This window comes from Rhamphochromis sp. 'chilingali', assembly GCF_963969265.1.
Source record: "Rhamphochromis sp. 'chilingali' genome assembly, chromosome: 6".
Taxonomy (NCBI): domain Eukaryota; kingdom Metazoa; phylum Chordata; class Actinopteri; order Cichliformes; family Cichlidae; genus Rhamphochromis; species Rhamphochromis sp. 'chilingali'.
Window position 1 is genome coordinate 29,162,738 of NC_137933.1, and position 21,941 is coordinate 29,184,678.

Here is a 21,941-nt window from a genome sequence, read left to right on the forward strand (position 1 = left end):
AGGAGCTTCCACACTGAACTACAGCTCTGACTGCACAGCTGCCTACGGTCTGTTTTTTCTCTTGTTTACTAGCTTTCTTTTTGCTTGGTAAAAAAAACAACTTTATTTTGTAGTCAGTCACTTCAAAATGAAGTACAGTTGTAGCTTAAAGCAGACACGCTTTTGAGTGTCGGTGGATTGGTGGAACAGCAGATTTTCCTTTTTTTAATAGATATTTTATAGTACAGTACTTCTGCTTATGTTGTGAATGTGCTTACTGTCTACAGTTGCTCAGTTTACTTACAGACAACAAGCTGAAGCACCAGGCAGCCAGTCTATTGGACTATTGTTGGTCAGTTGCTAGTAGCTAATCTGTTGCAGACTCCATGCTATTTCAGCAGCATCTGTAGCATCAGGCTTTTGGGCTTCTCAACAAGCTTAAATGGACTCCGGGAGCTTTTATCTCCTAAGATACAACTAAAAATTAATGCTGTAGTGTATAATTATGATTAAAAGTGAAAAAATATTTTGCTGTCATAAGAAGAAATCCCATTAGCTACACACATGCTGCCAGAGTTTTTCAGATGATAAATCTGACATTTGATACATGCATTTGTTAAGAATTGATTGAGAATAATGATTGTGAACCATTGTGTGTTAATGGGTTAGATGTCTGCTGAGCTCCTCTCTGTGAGTGATCCAGGTGGGAATAATGGAAATCCTCAAGGCACCTCAGTGGGGGGCACAAAACCTTTACACCGCTTCTTAAAGGGACAACCCAAAATTATTGGTGTAAGACACTGACACATACACAAATGCACATGAATGTTTGTTGTTTTGTTTCATTTCAGTATCTTTCCACATTTGAGAAGAACTTGAGGCTTATATTGCCACAGAAAATAAAACATAGCTAACAAAATCATGCTAAACGTTGTTTATGTTTTCTCCTAGACAATTGTGCTGATCTTGGGTGCATCCTTCTTTATCATATCCGTTGCGATCACGGCAGACTCCCAGATGATGTATGTATGGACAGTCATCCCACCAGGCTTCCTGCTGGGGACACTGGTTGGTAGTTCAACAAGGGAATAATAAAGAGTGCCTTGGGAAGTTTGACGTGACTCAATATTTTTTAACTTAACATTAACTTAACATTAACTTAAGAAGTATTAAATAATCAGAATTTATATTGCACTTTATTTTAGTGTCAGTGTTTGCTTTCCTGTCACCTTACAAACATCCAACAGATGGGATATGTAATAAATCTGTCTTTCTCTCTGTCTTCTCATAGTTAATCATATGTGGAATTACATACATTTTGGCACAACATAACACCACCAAGAAAACAGTAAGTTCTACTGAAATATGATGAATGTTATATTATAGCAAAATTATACTAGAACTAGAAATTGAACAAGAGGTTTCTTCAAATAAAAGTGTTTATGGATGCCTTAGAATTTAATATTGCATTATCGTCAGTGATTTATAGTTTAATTTATAGTTTGACTTATATTTGAACATTGTTAATATCTTAACACCTGTGAAGATAAATCACACCTTTACTGCTTCCATAGAAATAAACAGGGTATGTAGTGCTGCAAATGCACTTGATTAATAGAGCATCTCTGTAAAAGTAGATGTTTTTGGCAGTTTGCTGGTCTGGAGCATTCAGATGTACAGTGGGGCAAAAAAGTATTTAGTCAGCCACCGATTGTGCAAGTTCCCCCACTTAAAATGATGACAGAGGTCAGTAATTTGCACCAGAGGTACACTTCAACTGTGAGAGACAGAATGTGAAAAAAAAATCCATGAATTCACATGGTAGGATTTGTAAAGAATTTATTTGTAAATCAGGGTGGAAAATAAGTATTTGGTCAATAACAAAAATACAACTCAATACTTTGTAACATAACCTTTGTTGGCAATAACAGAGGTCAAACGTTTACTATAGGTCTTTACCAGGTTTGCACACACAGTAGCTGGTATTTTGGCCCATTCCTCCATGCAGATCTTCTCGAGAGCAGTGATGTTTTGGGGCTGTCGCCGAGCAACACGGACTTTCAACTCCCGCCACAGATTTTCTATGGGGTTGAGGTCTGGAGACTGGCTAGGCCACTCCAGGACTTTCAAATGCTTCTTACGGAGCCACTCCTTTGTTGCCCGGGCGGTGTGTTTTGGATCATTGTCATGTTGGAAGACCCAGCCTCGTTTCATCTTCAAAGTTCTCACTGATGGAAGGAGGTTTTGGCTCAAAATCTCACGATACATGGCCCCATTCATTCTGTCCTTAACACGGATCAGTCGTCCTGTCCCCTTGGCAGAAAAACAGCCCCATAGCATGATGTTTCCACCCCCATGCTTCACAGTAGGTATGGTGTTCTTGGGATGCAACTCAATATTCTTCTTCCTCCAAACACGACGAGTTGAGTTTATACCAAAAAGTTCTACTTTGGTTTCATCTGACCACATGACATTCTCCCAATCCTCTGCTGTATCATCCATGTGCTCTCTGGCAAACTTCAGACGGGCCTGGACATGCACTGGCTTCAGCAGCGGAACACGTCTGGCACTGCGGGATTTGATTCCCTGCCGTTGTAGTGTGTTACTGATGGTGACCTTTGTTACTTTGGTCCCAGCTCTCTGCAGATCATTCACCAGGTCCCCCCGTGTGGTTCTGGGATCTTTGCTCACCGTTCTCATGATCATTTTGACCCCACGGGATGAGATCTTGCATGGAGCCCCAGATCGAGGGAGATTATCAGTGGTCTTGTATGTCTTCCATTCTCTGATGATTGCTCCCACAGTTGATTTTTTTCACACCAAGCTGCTTGCCTATTGTAGATTCACTCTTCCCAGTCTGGTGCAGGTCTACAATACTTTTCCTGGTGTCCTTCGAAAGCTCTTTGGTCTTGGCCATGGCGGAGTTTGGAGTCTGACTGTTTGAGGCTGTGGACAGGTGTCTTTTATACAGATGATGGGTTCAAACAGGTGCCATTCATACAGGTAACGAGTGGGGGACAGAAAAGCTTCTTACAGAAGACGTTACAGGTCTGTGAGAGCCAGAGATTTTCCTTGTTTGAGGTGACCAAATACTTATTTTCCACCCTAATTTACGAATAAATTCTTTACAAATCCTACCATGTGAATTCATGGATTTTTTTTTTCACATTCTGTCTCTCACAGTTGAAGTGTACCTCTGGTGCAAATTACTGACCTCTGTCATCATTTTAAGTGGGGGAACTTGCACAATCGGTGGCTGACTAAATACTTTTTTGCCCCACTGTATGTTAACAACAATCTTCACTATGTGGACATAATTCACCCCAAAGTCAGATCATGCGACAAACAAACTATACTACAGGTCTTTGTTAGCATGTTAAATGTTAACTTTTATGACAGTACAACTGGAAAAAGACTGAAGGAGAATAGTTTGTTTGGAAGGGTTTCCATTAGAAAGCCTTTTCACAGCAAAACCTTGGACACCAGCAAATCTACAAGAAAGAAACTGGGAATAAAAATACTTGAGGTGCTGAAATGGTCCAGCTGAGTCCAGCTGAAATTCTGTGGCTGGACCTTAAGAGAGCTGTGCATAAACAAATGCTTACCAACCTCAATATAATGGGATTTTTTCTTAAGAAGTTGCTCAGAACCCTAACCCTTGAGGTTGTGATTTCTTTATCACATTTTAGTTGAAGTTATTGCTGCTAAAAGTGGTTCTCATGTGTACTCAGTTTTTCACAGAACTGCATAGACTCCAGTGGAATTTATTTGTTTTAAATGACTGTGTATCACCCCCATCTTTGTCTGTTGGTGTCTGCAGGTAACCATTTCGTTATCTCTGAGCATTGTCTCCATACTGGTCGCATGCTGGACTTTAATACACATCCTGCCTGACATAGAAGCATATTCCTACCACCTAGATTACATCTATGATAATGGAACCTTTTCATTTACTGAACCAATGGAAAATCGCCAGGTAATTGTTTTATCATATTTCTCAGCCTCAGGTTTTATGTCTCTGTTATTGTTATTGTTATTTACCTATCTTTTGGACAGCATGATGTATTTTGACTGGAGCTTTAAATTTAACTAATTAAATTCTTAAATGTATTAAATTAAATATAATATAGCGTTAAATGCTATGTAACAGTGTATTTCATTTCTTTAATGTCAACCTTTTTTTTTTTTAGCTCATGGGATTGGCTTTGGAAGCAGTTTTGGTGTTCTACACTTTTGTTGTAGCGGTTATTTTCATTGTAATGTCAGCTCTGGCTGGCATTGCCCTGCGATCCACAAAAAGCCAGGTAAGAGGGCACACTGCAGTCATTGCTTAGTGTTGGGAATGTCCTACAAGGAACTTATTACCCAATATTTGTTTTAAAAAGTTGCAAAAGGTCAAGTTACGCTAATTTTTTCTCCTCCTTTAGGCCATTGTAGTGATGACTGCTGCATCGCCTGATTCGTCAGTTGAATAGCAAACACAAGAGGACTGTCTGAAGTGTGAAAAATTAAGAGAAGAAATATATATATACTGTATAAACAAACCCTTTAGTTTTAGTTTGCTGAAGCGGCAGATTCAATGCATCGTTTTGAAATTGCATGGTGTATAACCTAACATAAACTTGATAAATCAATAAGGAACAAATTAATAATCTGTTTCATACAAGTATGGTTCATATTCCATGTCACATGCTAATATTATCCTTAATAAACCAAATTTATGTACAAATGTATTTACTGGTCCAATTTACCTTAATTAATTAGATATTGCCATTTAATTCTGTTGGGGCACCTCCTCAACTGAGTTTTAGCAACTATTCTGATGGTTCCTTATAAAATTAATACAATTAATTAATTGCATTATTGCATGTGTTGCACCTTTTTTCATATTTCCCTACTAATTGTATTTGTTTGTAATGTGTGCTGATATATGTGTGTTTGTATGTTAGTAAAGAAACAGAAAGGAGATGCAAGAAAGACACACACACAAATATTTTTAAGGTATCGTAACATTTTTCATGAAACCTTTTAATGCAGTTAAAGTACAATGTTACATTCTTATAATATTAAAGTTAAATGATCTCAAAATTAATTACATCTTTTTTATCAGAAATGTTTGTCTTTGTCTCACTTTGCAGTTTGACTGTTCCAGTGTTCTTAGATCAGCTGGTTGATTTTATCTGGAGACTGCTCATCTCACAGCTAATGTTTCAAAAGCCATAGAGCCCAAACTATTACATTAGTATAACAAAACAATATTAACAGTCCTTATTAATCATAAGTACACAAGTAAATGTCCTACAAGGGTTTTTTTTAGCATCACAAGTTAATAACCCAACTTTAAAAAAAAAATTAAAATAGGCGGGAACTTCAGAACATGAAAACACAATCTTAGGAACTTAAAGCACCTCTCATAAATTGCATTGCCCTTTTATTTATATATGTATTTACCTATCAAAGGTACCAATAGTTCATACCAGGTGTAAGATACCAAATAATATGATCCTTTTTCACCCTTCTGTCCCTAAATATTTTGGAATAGACCAGACAGAACATGCACAGAACCTCATAGCTGCCCTTGACTCGTGTTTCACACCATTGGCACAAACACTGTGACACCCAACAAGCTGTCCTCTCTTACAGGGAACACTATGTGAGACATATAACTATTACATATAGAGACATTCAGAATCACAACACTAAATGGAATGAAGTCAATATTATGGCAAAGATCTACTACACTACTTAATGGCTAAACATGTAAAGTTATTTTATTTTTTTTTTTTTTTTAATAAATAGGACAGGGGGAATGAATGAGAGAAAGAGGGGGAGAGAAAGAAAGAAAACCAAAGGGGAGAAGAGACGGTGAGAAGGGGGGGGAAGAGAGAGAAAAAAAAAAAAGAACTCCTGGGTCACCTGTATGGAGAAAAAAAAAAAACCAAACAAACAGAGGAGACAGCAAACAACAAAGAGCAACATAATAATAGAGAAAACAAAGCACCATCACAATAAACTAGCTAGTCATAGATATCAATATTTACTAAATAATAAACGATATTGTGCAGCACGCAAGATAGACAGCGCACAGTGTGCTCCGAGGCAGCAGCCAAGAAAGCTTTAGTCCGTGTCTGTGAATACCCATGTGTGCATACCTGTGTGGATCAGCATGCTTGCATTCCAAAGGTTTCTCCATGTAATGATCTGCTAGGGAGTGTGGGGGGGCCACAGCCCCGTCCTCCAGGGTGTGAAGCGGGTATGGAGGAGATCAAAACTCCAGACATCCAGAGGCCCCCAGAACACAAGAGACCATGGAAGACCAACAGAGGGGCAGCCGCGCCACTGTTCCAGTAAGAGCTGAGGAGAGTCCCAGATGAGGGCTCGCCCAGCAGCCGCGGAGCAGAAGTCAGGGGGAGTTGCAGTGACGCGCCCGTGAGCTCCGCCGGCCCCCAGCTGTGCCTGAGTGACCGAGCCCCAGGCCGAGAGGCCGGGGGCACCCCACCTCCAAAGGGGCCCGAGCGAGCCCCAGGCCCCAGGCCCCGACAAGCGGCCGCCAAGGAGTGAGCCGGTGTGTACCCGGACGCCCACCCCCAGACACAAAGAACCACCAACACACCGACACCTGAGGGAGTCCGCCACCGGCAGGGGAAGTGGTGGTGGGTGGAGATAGGCCTCCAAACCTTGGAGGGCCTGAGGTGTCCCCAGAGAGGTGGCGTCTGATACCCAACCTGACATATAGACACAGACATACAGGCACACACAGACACAAACATCCATTCCCACCCTCATGCTCTCATATGCACTCACTCCACACTCAACCAACGTGGAGACAGACATAAAGAGACGCTGTACACACAATCACACTCCCCAAGCGTACTCTACAAACCGGGTCTAGGTACCCTTGCCCCTGGAGGGGGGAATTGCACCCAGACCCAGGTGGTGTTACCCTTTTCCCTGCGGTGGGGAGAGGCAGACCACCCCGACTCCGCAGCAGCAGGGAGGCCCCACACCCCAGACCGCAGTCGGACGGCCAACTCCTCCTACTAGCCCTCCCGCTCCAGCAGGCCGCAGAGATGTAAAGTTAATAAGAGCATAGAATATGTGTGTGTCTCCCTCTCTGCATTAGACTAGACAGCTCTGGTACCTGTGGAAGTGAAAGGCCGTGAAAGCAACTTTGGAATATAATGTACCAGCCAGTTAGTTGACATGGTAATATCTTTAAATTAAATCACACACAGAGAGGAAATGTCATGGTTCTGGCTACCTGGTGAATGTGAAGTCATTATTGAGTTTTACTCGGTTTGGTCTCTAATAAACTCTATCTGTTTAGATACTAAATGATCTACTTTGTGCATGAGCTGGTATCTGTCTGTTGTTTGGTGCCAGTAGTATACCGCAATCTTTTAGAGTGTTTTACACTGATATGCGAACGCAATAGCTGCCAGTACGGTAAACTGCAAGCCGAACAGATAAAGTAGAGGGAAGCTGCAGAATGGTATTTTCTGTAGATTTGGCCATTATTTTCACATTGTTATTGTGAAATACCAAATATATAAACATAAAATATTCATTTGTTCTACACTTAGTTTGCAGGGAAATGCCACCTTGTTTTCCAGGTTGCTTCTGGGTTTCGTACTGATTTGCAAATCAGTCATACCATATGTTTAGCTTAAAATAGTAAAAAGGGAATATATCAACTGTTAAAAATTGTATACTTTTGAATTTGATGTAAGCAAATGTTATAATGGGGCAATTAAAAAAAAATGGTGAAGAATGAAGGATATGTAAATTTAGGGCTAACAGGAGAATGCTAGGATAGGGTGACATGGAGGAAGACAATGACTAAACAACATGACTGGTTATAAAAGGAACAGAAAAAAGAGGACACATCTTTCAGAGGAATGGAGGAATTCACAACTCTGTAAGAGACAATTTAAGAACAATATTTCCAATTTAAGACACAGCTACATAATATCACTGAAAGATACAGAAAATCTGGAGAAATCTGTGTATGCAGAGATATTCACAAAGGCCAATGGTGACATGGCAGCTAAGCAGAACTGTATTTAAAACCAAATTTGTTCTGTACTGGAAATAACTGCATAGGCTCAGGAATATTTAATCACAAGATTTGTTGTTGCATTCACAAATGTTAGCGGAAAAAAAAATGCAAAGATTAAAAATGAACATCCTCACATGCACACATGTATATATGAAAAACAAAATCTGCAGTAAAGAGAAGTGGGGCCATGTGGTTTGTTATCAATGCACATTTCAAAGTACTGCATGGTATAGAGGTATATTAGTGGATTAGTATACAGGTTTTGGAATAAGTCCTTTCATCCAAAGGAAAACCTTTTTAAGGAAAGGCTCATTTCAACAAGTGAATGTCAAAATAACATTGCAACAATTAATTAGTCTTTAAAGGCTAAAATCTTCCACTAAGGTAAGAATGGGAAACATATTGCCTTTAAAACTTCAGCATTTAGTTACCTCAGTTGCCAAATACGTATACAGGGTTTCTGATATCAGAGATGATGCATCACTGCCAACATGGCCTTGTCTCGCACTCTGTTCTTAATGTGTTGCTGGCATCAAATTCAAAAAAGCATTTCATTTGATTCATTCTCTGTTTATGCATTTGATATGTTGCCTTTGCACTATGTTCAGTTAATAGATTATTTTATTTAATGGCTGTAGGAAAACAAATTCTCTATACTGAACACATTATGGGAAACAACTCCCACCAGTTTTATTACCTTTGTCAAGGGCGCAAGAACACTTGTTTTTGCTGGTGACAGAAACCAGATATCCCAGAGGTCGGATGAAATGCACAGACTCCAAACAGGAGGGCCCTGCCCTGGTTTGAATCCAGGATGCTCTAGCTGTGAATCAACAGGATTACCTACTGCTGCATATTAAAATGATTAAGATCCACAACATTTATTTTTCTTTACTTTCTTGCCCTCCTACTGTTTTTGCTTATTTAGAATAGCCTATATTAATTGCATTAAAGTCACTAACTTTCATCTGCAAGTTCTGATTTTAAAAATCGAACATGTAAAAAAATTCCCTGTCTTACATATATTTGCAAGACACTAAAGGAAACTGTCATCCTAACACACATTATATTATAATGAAAAATGCATTTCAGTTTCCTAGCTTTTCCTCAAAGTCTCAAGTTGATGAAGCAGGAGGCTTTTGAAAATCATTCCCAGGGGTACATCGCTGATGAACACGCATGTGCTCGGTGACACGGTATTGGCGTGAAAAAGTCATAGGGCAGCGGGGGCAGGGGAAGGGCCTTACACCAAGGTGGCTCCGCACATGTCTATTTAGAGAACCTCGCTGGCTAAAGGAACGGTCGCATAGAGAGCATTGGAATGGGTGGTGAACAGGAGATGACAGATGAGCTGATCTATTGGTTGGCATGCTGGTTGAAAGGCCAGATGCCATGCAAAAAGACACAGAGGGTTGCATGGAGTCTGACACTCCAGGAGGTGAACAGTGTGTCGAGGTAATGGTTTGGTTCTCACCTTCTTTAAGGTTGGAAACTTCAGACACAATGCAAGAATTTTGAATAGTCTCAACAGCTGGACTACTTTGAACAACAGGCTTTCTTTCCTCAGCATTTGTCTTTGCAGCCCAGTGTGTGCCACCCATATCAAGTCTCCCAGTTCCAAATTTAGCCCTAGCCGTAACTGTTTTCATTTCAACAGATGCTACAGATGTTTTTTCGTACCTCTCTGCTCCATCATATGCCCAGATTCCAGTTTCAAACATATCCCCTTTCTCTTCTATGCCAGATCGGTGTTTGCAGGATACTAATAGTTCTGCAGGTCTTGTGCTAATATCCAGAAGAAGAAACTGGTCTGTAGTCTCTGTTGAGCTGTAGTGCTGCTTTAGGGGACTCTCAAAGGCACCAAAGTCTTCCTCCTCACTTGAACCATCAGAATCATCAAAGTGGTTTGAGTGGGAGCGTTTGTGATCAGAACCACCCTGCAATAAGTGCACATCCTCTTGCATATCATCATGCTGTAGGCAATGATAACGAAGATGTCCATGATAAGAGTGTCTCACAGCACTGTCAACACTGGTGTCAGACATGTTTCTGTCCGCAGGCATTGTAAAAATCGAATGTGATTCTGTGATGTCAGTGCCTGAGGTCTTTTCAGTTTGCAGAGCTTTCGGGAAGCTATCAGCATGGTATTCTTTGGTGTCCACCGCTGTAGGACTGTAGTTTGAATCATGGTTAGAAGGAGCATTGTTTGCACTTGTGTCAGCTCTGTATATGTTTGAGTACCCTTTCTTTGGTTCATAGTTGCAGTGGCTGTCCTGTATATCACTTTCAGCTGGAACTCTATTAGAGTAACTGTGTTCCTCTTTCACCTCTTCCTCTGGACCTAGATGTTCTGTGTTTAAGTCCTCCACAGGATGAGCAATAAGTGGAACTTCAGCTCTCAGACCTCCTGGTTCTGCTGTTGCTGTTGCCAATTTGCTGACATTGTAGGATTCAAAGAAATCCAGCTGCTTTTTTTTGGTTGAGAAATCATCAAACCTGAGATCAATTTTATGCTTCAATTCTTGACTCCAGTCCTTACTCTGCAGCACTGAATCTTCTCTAAGATTGTGTGTATTTTTCTGAAAGGAATCACAATAAGCATGCTGATCATTATTGTTGGTAAAGTGAGATGATCCTCTGTCAACACATTCATTGCCCTGCATTGTAAAATGATCTGAATCGCTGCTGTCAAAATGAGATCTACCTCCACTGGATTTGTAATATAAATCTTGTAAAGCACATTGATCTAAATTATCCTTGTTATTCAGATTTTGTGTAATAGTGTGTTTTTTATTGTGGCCGTATTCCTGGCTCTGTGCTTGATATTGACGTTTGCATTTAGATGTAATACCTTCAATAATGCTGTCATTTTCTATGCTCGCTGAACGTGAGACTGGAGACCTGCTGGAGTTGCTTGAAGTCTGGAGGGCTGAATGGCAGGGAGACACAGGAGACACATCTGCTAGCTGGGGGATAGCTGCTCTGCTGCTGTGACAGATGACAGGTACTGCCGCACAATATGAATGTGGGGATGAAGATGAGCTCCTCCTATTTTCAGCTGTCCTCACCAGAGTGTCACCTGTGTACCTTTGCCAGATGCCAGCTGGATTAAGCCGATCCTTTTCCGCCTCTTTGTCCACTTTAGACGTGTGATACACTTCAGCAATGCTAGGGACATTCAGAGTCAAATGCTGTGGCGTTAGATAAGTTGCTTGTCTGGCATGTCGTGCATTTGTGCTCCTTTCAGTTCTTTCAAGTATACCACAGGGTGCACTTGGATAGCTTAAAGTCCTTGCATCCCTTCCACTGCAGTGGTCTCTGCTATTTCTACCTGTATCTATTTCTACTTCATCAGTGCTGCAATCCATAGCAGCTGAGAGCATCTGACTTTCACTAAACGGATCCACATTGTCTGAATCCTGATACTGAATATCGCTGTCTGGTGAAGTTGTCATACTTTGTTCACTGGAGATGTTTGTTTTGTCAGGTTTTCTAAAGGTAAAAATGCTGGATGTTGATGGCATATGAGGGGAGGTATTCACAGTTGTCCTATAAGAATTCTTTTCAGCTTCAGCAGAAGCCTCTGCGCCATTTGCAGTGCAAACCTCAGTCTGCTGTTGAGCCCTCAGAGCCTTTTGCAGTTCATCCATCTGCAGGTAGCAGGCAGCTGTGAGCAGACTATAATACTGTTGCTGGCCGTAACTGTAGGGCAAATCCCCTGTGTAAATATAGTCCAAAAGAGGTGTTAATACAGAGTCAGAGAGACATTTGGCCTGCAGCTCCACCAGAGCGCCAGCAGAGGACAAGACAGATGCCAACACTGGACTAGAGGCTGCCAGCACACATCTGGGGGAACAAAGAGCAGTTTTGTGGTGAGGTCTGAAATCCTGAACATCGTGTAAGACATACACTGTTAGTATAATCATGATATCATTGGGCAGTTTGATGATATGTATATGTTGGTGTGTTTGTTTGTTATTAGCTTATTTTTCTCACCTGTGTGCGGGGTAAAGTTGACCTGCATTCTGTCCCGGTCTGAGCACAAGGTCACAAAAGTGGCCTTGTTTTCTCTGCAAGTTCAGATAAGCCAACAGTAATGCCGCATGTCTACCAACTTCCTGGGCACAAGGTGCCACCTGGAGAGTACAGAGCAGTAAGTAAAAATAGATTCTTGCTTATTATAATCAAGTGCTAGTACGAACACGTTCATAAAGACACTTGACACAGCATTAATCAGGTGACAAAATCAAATTAATCAAAATCAGTGCATTGAAGCTAATGAGATGATTCCACTGTCCATGTTTGATGAACTAGGGCAGCGAATCTCAATAATACACTTCCTTAATTACCAAACTTTGTCAGTTTATCACTTGCAGTTTGTCACTGCAAAGAGTAAATACATCAGATAATTTTGCTCACACTGCCAAAGCACCTTATTGCCTTCAGATAAGCGGGGTTACATTTTTGTATCGATTGGATTTGGATTGTATCACCCATCACTGAACAGTGGCAAGGTTAGGTTACTTTGAACAGAAGGAATAATTAAAGTGATCAAAACAAATCTGAAAAAGCTCTGCGTGCTTCCTAAACATTTCACTATCTAAAGCATATTTTAAGGCTTAAAGATTTTGTCCTAAAATGCACTATCCAACAGATGTTAAAACTTAGTAAGGACATGTATTCTAGAGCTTTATGTCCCCATTTCTGCCAAATTAAAGAAAATGTGCACACACGAAGAATATAAAAGCAGACTGCCTTTCTCTTAAATATATAAGCTGTTAAAATCATAAGACATTTCTTTATGAGGTTTTCTAAATTTCTAGAACTACTTTGAGCACATGGGAAAAAATCAGATTTTAAATACACACAGCTGTCAATAAATGTCTTTGTTTCTTGTTAATATACAACAAAAATGCTAAAAAATCTACTCTGAACTCCAAACTTATACCTGACTATTAAACTGATCAAACATACTATTTCAAATGTACATTAGGAAAAATGATCCCTTACCTCCATATTATGTTGGAAGAAAAACAACAAACCTCGGCTGTCTTGCTTGCAGTGAAATGAAGAAAAGAACTGTATATGCAGGATATATAGTACCACTTTACTATCTACGCACACTGTCTCATTCGGAAAACAATCACACGCTTTTCCTATTGGGAGCATGGCGTGACATGAATGGACAGGTGCTTATAAGGAGTGCTAGCGTCTAACGTCAGAATCTCCATAGCCTCTTTTGGGGAGAGGACTGAGACCAGCCCACGGACCAGCCAACAAGATACCACAGAACTAAAGCAATCAGAACCAGTGTTTGTACTCACATCAGACAAAAGACAGTGCAAGCTCCTATTAAGTCCCTCATACCCATAATAAAACAGAAGCAGGAACTATTTTAAGGAGCTTTTATTTTTATTGAGAGGTCAGAGGTCATGGACAGTTATAAAATAGTCTGCAATTAATGTGAACTATAGACATTCAGAGTGCACAGCTGATTTTAATCTTATCAAAACATTAATTACTCTGTTAGCTCTGAGTCTCCACCAGTCTTCTGCTGAAATGGTGAAGTTAGAGAAAAGCATTATGATTAGCACTAAAAAAGAAAAGTGGGATGTATTTAAGTATTTCTATTTGCTTTGATTCTACAGAGGGGAGCTTCTCCAGTGTCAGGACTACGAGCCAGTCCCCCTCAGCTGACGTTTTGTTGACAACGCCATACTAAGCCATTTCTCCACCCTTCCACACCATGTGCCTGTCACGCCTTTCTAATCTCTTTAGCTCTCTAATGTCACAGCCACACCTCCGTCCACAACGCAGCAGGACATTTAACCTAAAAAGTGTGCACACAGCAAATCCAGCATGTCCAAATTAACACTGTCGGATTTGATTTCAACACTATTAAAGTGTCTATATGGGTCCACACCAGAGAGTGTTAATTTAACTCTTTTTGGAGAGTTGGTACGTTAACTCTGATTTAGTGTTAAACACCAAATCTGTCTGGAGTTGATAATTTAACACTTGGTGTTAAGAGTTTATATATTAACTCTCAAAGAGTATTTTAGTTTAACTACGTAAGAGTTATCTTCTAATTCATTCTAAAAAGCGGGAATTTTACTGTTCTGAACTTCTAGAAATTTCTTTTGGAAATAAACATTTACTAAAAAGATGCAATGGTTTTTGAAAAACATTTATTCTGAACTGTGCACCACAATTTCAAAACATTTTCTGAAAGATGTAACAGTATACATGTTCTCACTTTCATTAGAATTTTGTTTATCAAAAGGTCTGACATAGGTGAGCTGGTAAATGCAAATAACAGCATTCTCATCACTTATTTCTTCAATACAATATGCATGTCCTTCATTCATCCCTTTGTGGAACTTCAACGCACTTCTGCTCTCCCCCATATTCCATCTTCACAAGCATATCCTGTGTGGAGATTGAATAAAAATTAGTTGACACTAATTAACGGCACAAATAATCCAGTAAACAATTGCAGCACAGTAAAAAAAAAAAGGAATCCTCTTTGAGCCATTACTTGTGTAAAGTATTTTCCCAAAAGACAAGGATACAGGCAACAGGTAATACTGAACTAAATGTAAAACCTCAACCTTTTTCATTTTTACCTAAACCGTGTGCACAAAACTCTGGAGGGATCTAAATTCTAACGTAGAACCCAGTCAGGACGTCTGCTACTGCTGTTTGCTCGTTTTTTTTTTTATGGGCGATCGTTTTCAGGCTTCAAGCAGCACCATTATACCAACATTTCACATTCTAGACATTGTTTTAGGTGTATTTGACCAAACGTTTGACTGAAAATTCACATGCAAGCTTTTTTCAAGGCTGTGGTATTTGCCCGCAAACAATACCTTTCAGCTAGCTAAAACAGAATATTATGCTATCAGCGAGCAACATGGCTAATGCCTTTCACACAGCTTTGTCTCAACTCCAAAGAGCCACAGAAGTAAAAGCTAATAACAATTGAAACAATCTTTGAAAAAATGACTTACCAAGCATGGCAAACAACTCAAATATGTAGAGCAAAATGTTCTGAAACGGCTTCACTTCAGCTTCGATTGGAGCCGTGCTGGGGGCGGAGTCTGTGAATTTACTCTGTTGGTGTCATAGCCCCTCTAGGAGTTCAGAGTTAAGAGGTCAAGAGTTAATGTTTCCATTGTAACACCTCCAGATTTGACAGAGAAACACTCATTTTTAACACTCGATTTTAACTACTATCATTTTACACCTCAGAGTTACATTAAAAGAATGTGACTCTGCTTAGAGTAAAATTAACTCTACTTTTGCAAGGAGACTATTAACACCAAAAAATTTAACACTTTTGAATTTGCTGTGCAGTAGCACTACTACTGCATCACAAAGTAAATAATAAAAATAAGTCCAGTGGCACTAAAAAGAGGGTCACAACCCTTAATGTCGCAGGAAATGTCGAGGAAGGTCAAGGACTGAAAAATTCTTAGCTGCTATGAAATATTTAAAGTATGAAGAATTAAGTGCATAGTTATTGCATATGCTACAAATTATATTCGTTTTTCAAAGTATACCATGCATATAAACCAATATATATATATATATATATATATATATATATATATATATATATATATATATATATATATATATATATATACTGTATTTTTTTAGTCAGCTTCATTATAACATGTTTATAAAGGTACAAGAAAATGGAAAATGAATATTTTGCCAGGTGTTAAAAATGTCTGCTTTAACATTAGTACTTTTAGTATACGCAATGTGAAGTCATCGAGTGCCACAGTGCAATGTAGGTAAAATAAACAGGCAAAGTATCACAAAATTGTATCTCTTAGCTGGCCAATGGTTGAGGTGCATGACATCACTGTATGATTAATAGTACAACTCCAGCCAGGTGACTCTTAATGCATGACTCTGTGTCTCATGATTTCTGCCTCTCACTGCAGCCGAATTTTAAAAGAATGTCAAAGAAAGCATATACATAGTATGAACAAAAACAGAATTTTAATAGTTAATCGATCTGCCCTATATAGTAATTATTTGAATATATAGTGGGATCATAGGTATCGTCACATGGCCATTACCAACATCATGGTACATGGGATTTAGAGATATTTCGGTCTCAACCACCTGTCTGGCAAACCAAGACTTTGTGATACACCCATGCATAATCATTTGCGAAACCAAATGAACAGCAAATTCACATGTCACATGTATTCACATGAGTTTTCCAAAATCAGTTAAACTGTGCACATAAGCATTTTTAAGATACAAGTACCAACCAAAGAGGCACGTGCATTCACACACAGACACAATAATGCCGTACCCAGCTGACTACATGCCAATCTTGTTTCTGTAACACATGCAGTACAAGGCTCCAGCTGTTCACTTGTTCCACTTCCAGTTTTACCAATGTAACATCGTCTTCATTTCTCTATTTTGATCACACCCCCAGAACATTGTAGTCATTGCTGCTATTCTTGGCTCTCTGGCATGACACCTTACACACTCATCCCAACATAAACACCCCTCGAAAGGCACAACTGCAGTGTGAACCCAGGAGAACAGTAGGTCTGCTTAGGACTCTGGTGTGATTCAAATTATACTGGAGAGCTTTCAGGATGTGACAGCGTTGTTGGCTTTTGTGGTCTAAAGCATGCCTTAAACTATCAGGGGACCTTTGTTCCATAAATAATCTTTTGTAATAGTATTTAATCTTTATTTATATTGACATGTATTAATATAAACAAATGAAAACATAAAATAAAAATGTTATTGTCCTTGAATAGATAGCAATTAAATATCCACTTAATTACATATTAACCTTACAAACATCTTAAAGTAAATAGCTATAATTTTTCATACGCTTGTGAGCTCAAGCTTTTAGTCACTTGAGCCTTTAGAAAAAAGCCTTAATGTGTTCAAAGAAGACAGTAATACTTTCAAAAATATGGATCTATAAGTATGTGGACATACAAACACATTCTATACATGTTTCAAAAACCATAGTCGTTGATGAGATTTTGCCCCACCTTAACTGCTGCTAAGCTCAGGTTGTAATAAGACCAGGCAATGATTGTGGTAAATGTAACATGTTTATATATTTCATTTAATTAAAAGCGCTTTCTAAACAGTGCATAAAAATTAAAAACATTGAGTTAGACTAAGCATTTGATGAAAAAGGCGGAGGAAGAGAATTCATTACACTTTCAGTCAAAGTGCAAACTCTAAGGTCAAGACAGCATCTCTCTTCTATCTATAGTGTTTAATATATGAGCCCTCTTTTTCTGTTTCACACAGAGTAAAATAACAGCAGTATTACTCCAATGGAGCACGATTTCTTACAAGTCACTCTGCAACACAATGTCTCAGAAAGAGTCAGAGAACAGATCTCTAGAGCAGTCACATGTCTGGCTCCCATGAATCCCTTCGCTAACCTCTTCACTGTCACAATTTTCTGTCTTTCTCAGCACACACTCGATGGAACCAAAATTGTTGCGGTTGTCTGTCAGCTTTCTTTTGCGGATTGGCACACTTTGTTGGATTTTACTCGCAGGTGTAGGAGGAACAATTGCTTCATTGTCATAGCCACACTCTGACACGTCAATAAATCTTGCTTTACAGTTGATTGACATGCGGTTTAGAGCCTCTTCCTGCACCCTAAGGTGCTGCAGTGGATGTAGACTGTTTTTATGCTCGACTGGTTTCAAGAATTTTCTTTTGGGGGTAAGTTTGTGGCTGTGTCTGCTGGATGTAGTTCTCCACACAAAGTTTTCTTTGACAGATTCCATCTCACTCTGCAAAGCCTGGTCAGCATTACCACAGTTCAGTTTATGAACAGAATTGTTTTTACTCTCCATTTCATGTAAATTTGCATTAAAACTTTTTTGATTGACAGGCTGTGAACTGAATTCACCTGTCACGCTTTTGTACAAGTCAACACATGAGTATGATACGACGCCTAGTTTTACAATGGGTGTGGACTGAGAGGGAGGGACAAAGTCAAATCCTTTTGTGTCTTGTGGAATCAAACTCTCCCTGCATTTACTTTTTTTAAATTTCCCTTTATCTGGTGTTGATTGTGTCACATTCGCATTTTCATAAATCAGATGATGCTCATCTGCCTTGGAAAACTGTGAGCAAGCTTCCATGCCATCACCGACGGCTTCTGCATGCATGGTGAGCCTCTCCGTTTCAAGATTGATCGTGTCTGAGCTACCAAACAGATCTGCTGAACAGTTGTAGGCATCCCCCCCAAGCTGCTCTTCTTCCTCCTTTTGAAAAGACAGTGAACTAGCTGTGCCATCCACCTGATAACACCCATGGGAATAAATGTTTCTATCTTGACTCCTTTTGACAAACAGAAGAGGGTTCTTACATTCTTTGCTGGCTGAATCATGTGAGCCACATCCATTTGTTGCAGGGGTATTAGTGGCATCCAACAATGCTTGCAAATGCCTGTCTGTTATTTGTGCATTTCTTTGGGAAGATGTTTCACTTATTAAGCTGCTGTTTCCCAGGTTATTTCTTGCCTTTACTTCCTTCCAGTGAACATTCTGAACTTGTTTCGTATCTCTATCAGTGTCAAAATCTTTATTGGCTTCACATAAAAACTCTGTCAGACTTTCAGAGAAAGGCAAATCGTTCCAAGCCAATGAGCTTGATGAAAATGTTCTGGTGAGCTGTCCAGTAGAAAACTCCTTTTCTTTGGGGCTATTCTGACAATACTGGGATGGCCTTAACCAAGTCTTTAGGCTAAGGCTGTTTCCAGCTCCCTTCTCAGATGATGGACTCTCATAAAAACTGTGCTGCAATGAGAAAAAAGGACCCAAGTCCTTTTCCACTTTTTGGTTTTCCTGGCAACCCCTCTGTGCAAGATATGGTGTTACACTTTTGTCAGCCTGACTTCTGTTTTCATCTCCACATTCCTGGGTACTGCAGCCTTCTTCCTGCTCTGCTGATGATGTAACCAGTCCAAGTGATTGCTGCCATGGAGCTGTGGGAGTAAGGGTGCAGTCTATGTAACGTGATCTAGGAAGGAAACAAAAGCTATTATCAATTATCATTTTTGCATGTAATGTAACAGCACCTCCACCCACATGCTTAGAAGTCAATATCAGTAGCTTATGAGAATATGTGTGGTTTTTACTTTGGCTTTCAGAGCCATTTATTGTTATTTTGTAGTCCCTACAAAGAAATAGTACATAGGAGTACATGACTCTCTAGTTAGTAGGGGTTTTTTGGACAGAAAATACAGAAGATTGTATCATTTCTTAATTTCATTACCTTTGAAGTGATCGGGGCAAAAGATGAGAGGCAGATAGTGTGGCATCACTAAAGCTGCTAGTTGGAGAATGATCATGAATGAGGAGCGGGGTTGTTGCTGGAAGACTGGAGATTCTGCTGGTATCAGCAGATACAAGTTCAGATTCAGAAGCTTTCTGAAGAAGAACCCGATAATAACTGACCACGGTGCATCCTCCCATTCCCGTTGCTTTGGGAAGAATCATCTGAGTAGCAACAAACTGTGCTGCATTTTTACTGCTGGAGCCACTTAGAACAGGTCCTCCAAACCAAAGCGCACTTTCTGCTTCCATCACCTAAACAACACAGATGATACCACAGACAGCTAAGCTCAAACAATGCAAAAATAAAGTAAGCATAATTAGAACACATTTTGGACATATATTGATCCTATTATTTTATTTTCTTTAATGGTGAACTGAGAAACTAAAATTGTGAAATGTGGAGAGACGTTTATTATTTAATTGTTGCATAGTTTGTCTTGCTTTTCATGTTTTTTTTTAAATCATTTTATGTTCAAAGTAACAGCAGGAATAAAAAAATATGGACAATTGAGTTTGAGTTAATTTCTGCTGTTTTGTGTGACCAGGAAGTCACTGATTTCAAGTTATATAAAAAGAAAACAAAAAAACCTCCAAACAGCAATAGTGACTAAAATGTTGAATGCCTATTTTTAAGTCTTCATATGTATTTGAATAACTTTTGATCTTGCATGTCACATAATACTTTTACACACGTGATTTACGAATGTACCTTTATACCAAAAATGAAATGTCTGCCAATGAAACAGTCCTCGACTGCCTTCACCAGCAATGTGAGTCTTCTAGATTGTTCCACGGGTCTGTCCAAGTTTTCCACCAATCTATAAAAGACACAAAGCCCACACAGCTCTTCACTTAACCATCAGAGAAGATGTTATGTTCTTCACACGTTGTAGTCATTTGAAACTGACAAAAAACCACTAAAATCTGCACTTTAAAAAGAAGAGGTACAATACAAATAGCATGTATCCATATTATTAGGTACACCTGTTAAATTTAATACAATAGGACTGCCATTTCTTTCCTTCTTTTTGGGGGGGTTAATAGAAACTTGCCAAAAATTTTAAATTCTGGCATTTTTGTGGATGGTGGTCCTGGTGTTGTACTGAACTGCAAAGCACTCACTAGTGTTCTAATGTTTTCTCCACCCTCTTATATTCGGAGGGAGGTGTAGTAAACCCTAAGTGACAACAACCAGTACACCAACTCCATCACATACTATGACCTCAACTTATATGTATCCATGGCCTCTGCTTTATCCCAATATATACTCCTTCTAAACCTGGGAAAACATTTTAACAGTTATTCAGTCTTGATAATAGGAACTTGCATTGTGTTTTCTGTACTCACCTTTGTAATTCATTTGCATGAATGCCAAAGAATGGTTTCAAGCTGTTTCCAAATACTGTTATCCCGAATATACGTCCGTCCCGGGCCACCCTCAGTGAGAGACGGTACCTGTAATCCACCTGTTCTCTCAGGCACTTGTAACCACACTTGAAGCATCTGCATCTGTGGTGGGTACACAGAGACGTTACTGTCAGGTAACGGAGGTAACATACATTGTATAAAAAAATATTCTAATTTTCTAAAAGAAATCCATTCACTTTTAACTGGACTGTATCTCACTTAGATACAGTCCTCTCAGCACAGTTTCTAAAGGGATTTTCACAATGCTACCGTTTCTCGGCTACAACTGAACCTTTGTGTTTACCTCGTAGTGTCCTGCTGGTCAACATCAATCCTGGAGAAACAGCATCTGCAACACGGATAAAACACACAGGGATCTTGCAGAGACAACACCGCACAATCCACCAGTGCCCGTCTATAAGACATTTCAGTCAACTGAGACACGCAGCTGCAGATAGCAGGCTAACCGCTAGTTAATTACCCACTTAATACATGACTGTTTATTTGATCTGTTTTTGTAACCGAAGGATTTGAGCACGAAAAACTATTACAAACGTTACGAAAAACATAGCAAAGCCCGCCAATATCTAACTTTAATGCCGTCATAGCAAACATGCCCTTTTGCTAACTGTACACAAAATGCTACTTCTTCGTGTCTTCATTTCCATGTTGTACGTGAGTCAGCTGGAGGATGCACCGCCACCTACTGTATAAGACGATCACATGAAACTACATTTCTTGATGAATCTACGATAATTTTAATAAAATAATGTTTTCAACTACTGCATGATATGTATTTTATTTAATTATAGATATATTAGTAAAACAAATCAAATTAATTTCTGTTAGATAAATTTTTTGTCCTTTTGCCTATCATTTTCGTCTAAAATTGGAAAATTTGTCAGAGTGAAGTGTCTGTATTCATTTTTTTCTTCAAATCCAGTCATTTAAGACTTGTTTGGATAACGTGTAAACTGAAGTTATGTCCAGTATGATGATTCAGCAGTGTCTGAAAACAAACTCTACTGCTCACTTTTAACATCAAAAAGTTCAATGCACAGTGCCTAAAGGGACCAATAAGGGAGAAATTTCTGAGCATTTGTTTTGACAAATAAATGACAGTTTTTCATAAAATCCCA

The 21,941-nt window shown here is 39.3% G+C and overlaps 3 protein-coding genes across 3 annotated transcripts; 1 reads left to right on the forward strand and 2 right to left on the reverse strand.

Annotated features, from left to right (window-relative positions):
* Position 1: 1 nt before the first annotated feature.
* Positions 2-5,010, forward strand: LOC308398748 (uncharacterized protein). The gene is made up of 7 exons (XM_080885530.1): positions 2-47; positions 649-771; positions 931-1,047; positions 1,271-1,327; positions 3,800-3,955; positions 4,170-4,283; positions 4,407-5,010. The coding sequence occupies exons 2-7, from the start codon at positions 649-651 to the stop codon at positions 4,452-4,454; spliced, it is 615 nt and encodes a 204-aa protein (XP_080741656.1). The 5' UTR covers positions 2-47; the 3' UTR covers positions 4,455-5,010.
* A 10-nt stretch (positions 5,011-5,020) lies between these two features.
* Positions 5,021-15,407, reverse strand: LOC308398747 (uncharacterized protein). Its single transcript, XM_080885529.1, has 4 exons — positions 15,049-15,407; positions 13,049-14,467; positions 12,035-12,174; positions 5,021-11,884 (listed from the first exon to the last, which is right to left on the reverse strand). Exons 2-4 carry the CDS (start codon positions 13,205-13,207, stop codon positions 9,154-9,156), a joined length of 3,030 nt encoding a protein of 1,009 aa, XP_080741655.1. The 5' UTR covers positions 13,208-14,467; positions 15,049-15,407; the 3' UTR covers positions 5,021-9,153.
* Positions 15,408-16,022: 615 nt separating this feature from the next.
* On the reverse strand, positions 16,023-21,462 carry ddias (DNA damage-induced apoptosis suppressor). The gene is made up of 5 exons (XM_080884460.1): positions 21,107-21,462; positions 20,743-20,904; positions 20,105-20,213; positions 19,334-19,647; positions 16,023-19,078 (listed from the first exon to the last, which is right to left on the reverse strand). The coding sequence occupies exons 1-5, from the start codon at positions 21,226-21,228 to the stop codon at positions 17,416-17,418; spliced, it is 2,370 nt and encodes a 789-aa protein (XP_080740586.1). The 5' UTR covers positions 21,229-21,462; the 3' UTR covers positions 16,023-17,415.
* Positions 21,463-21,941: the final 479 nt, after the last annotated feature.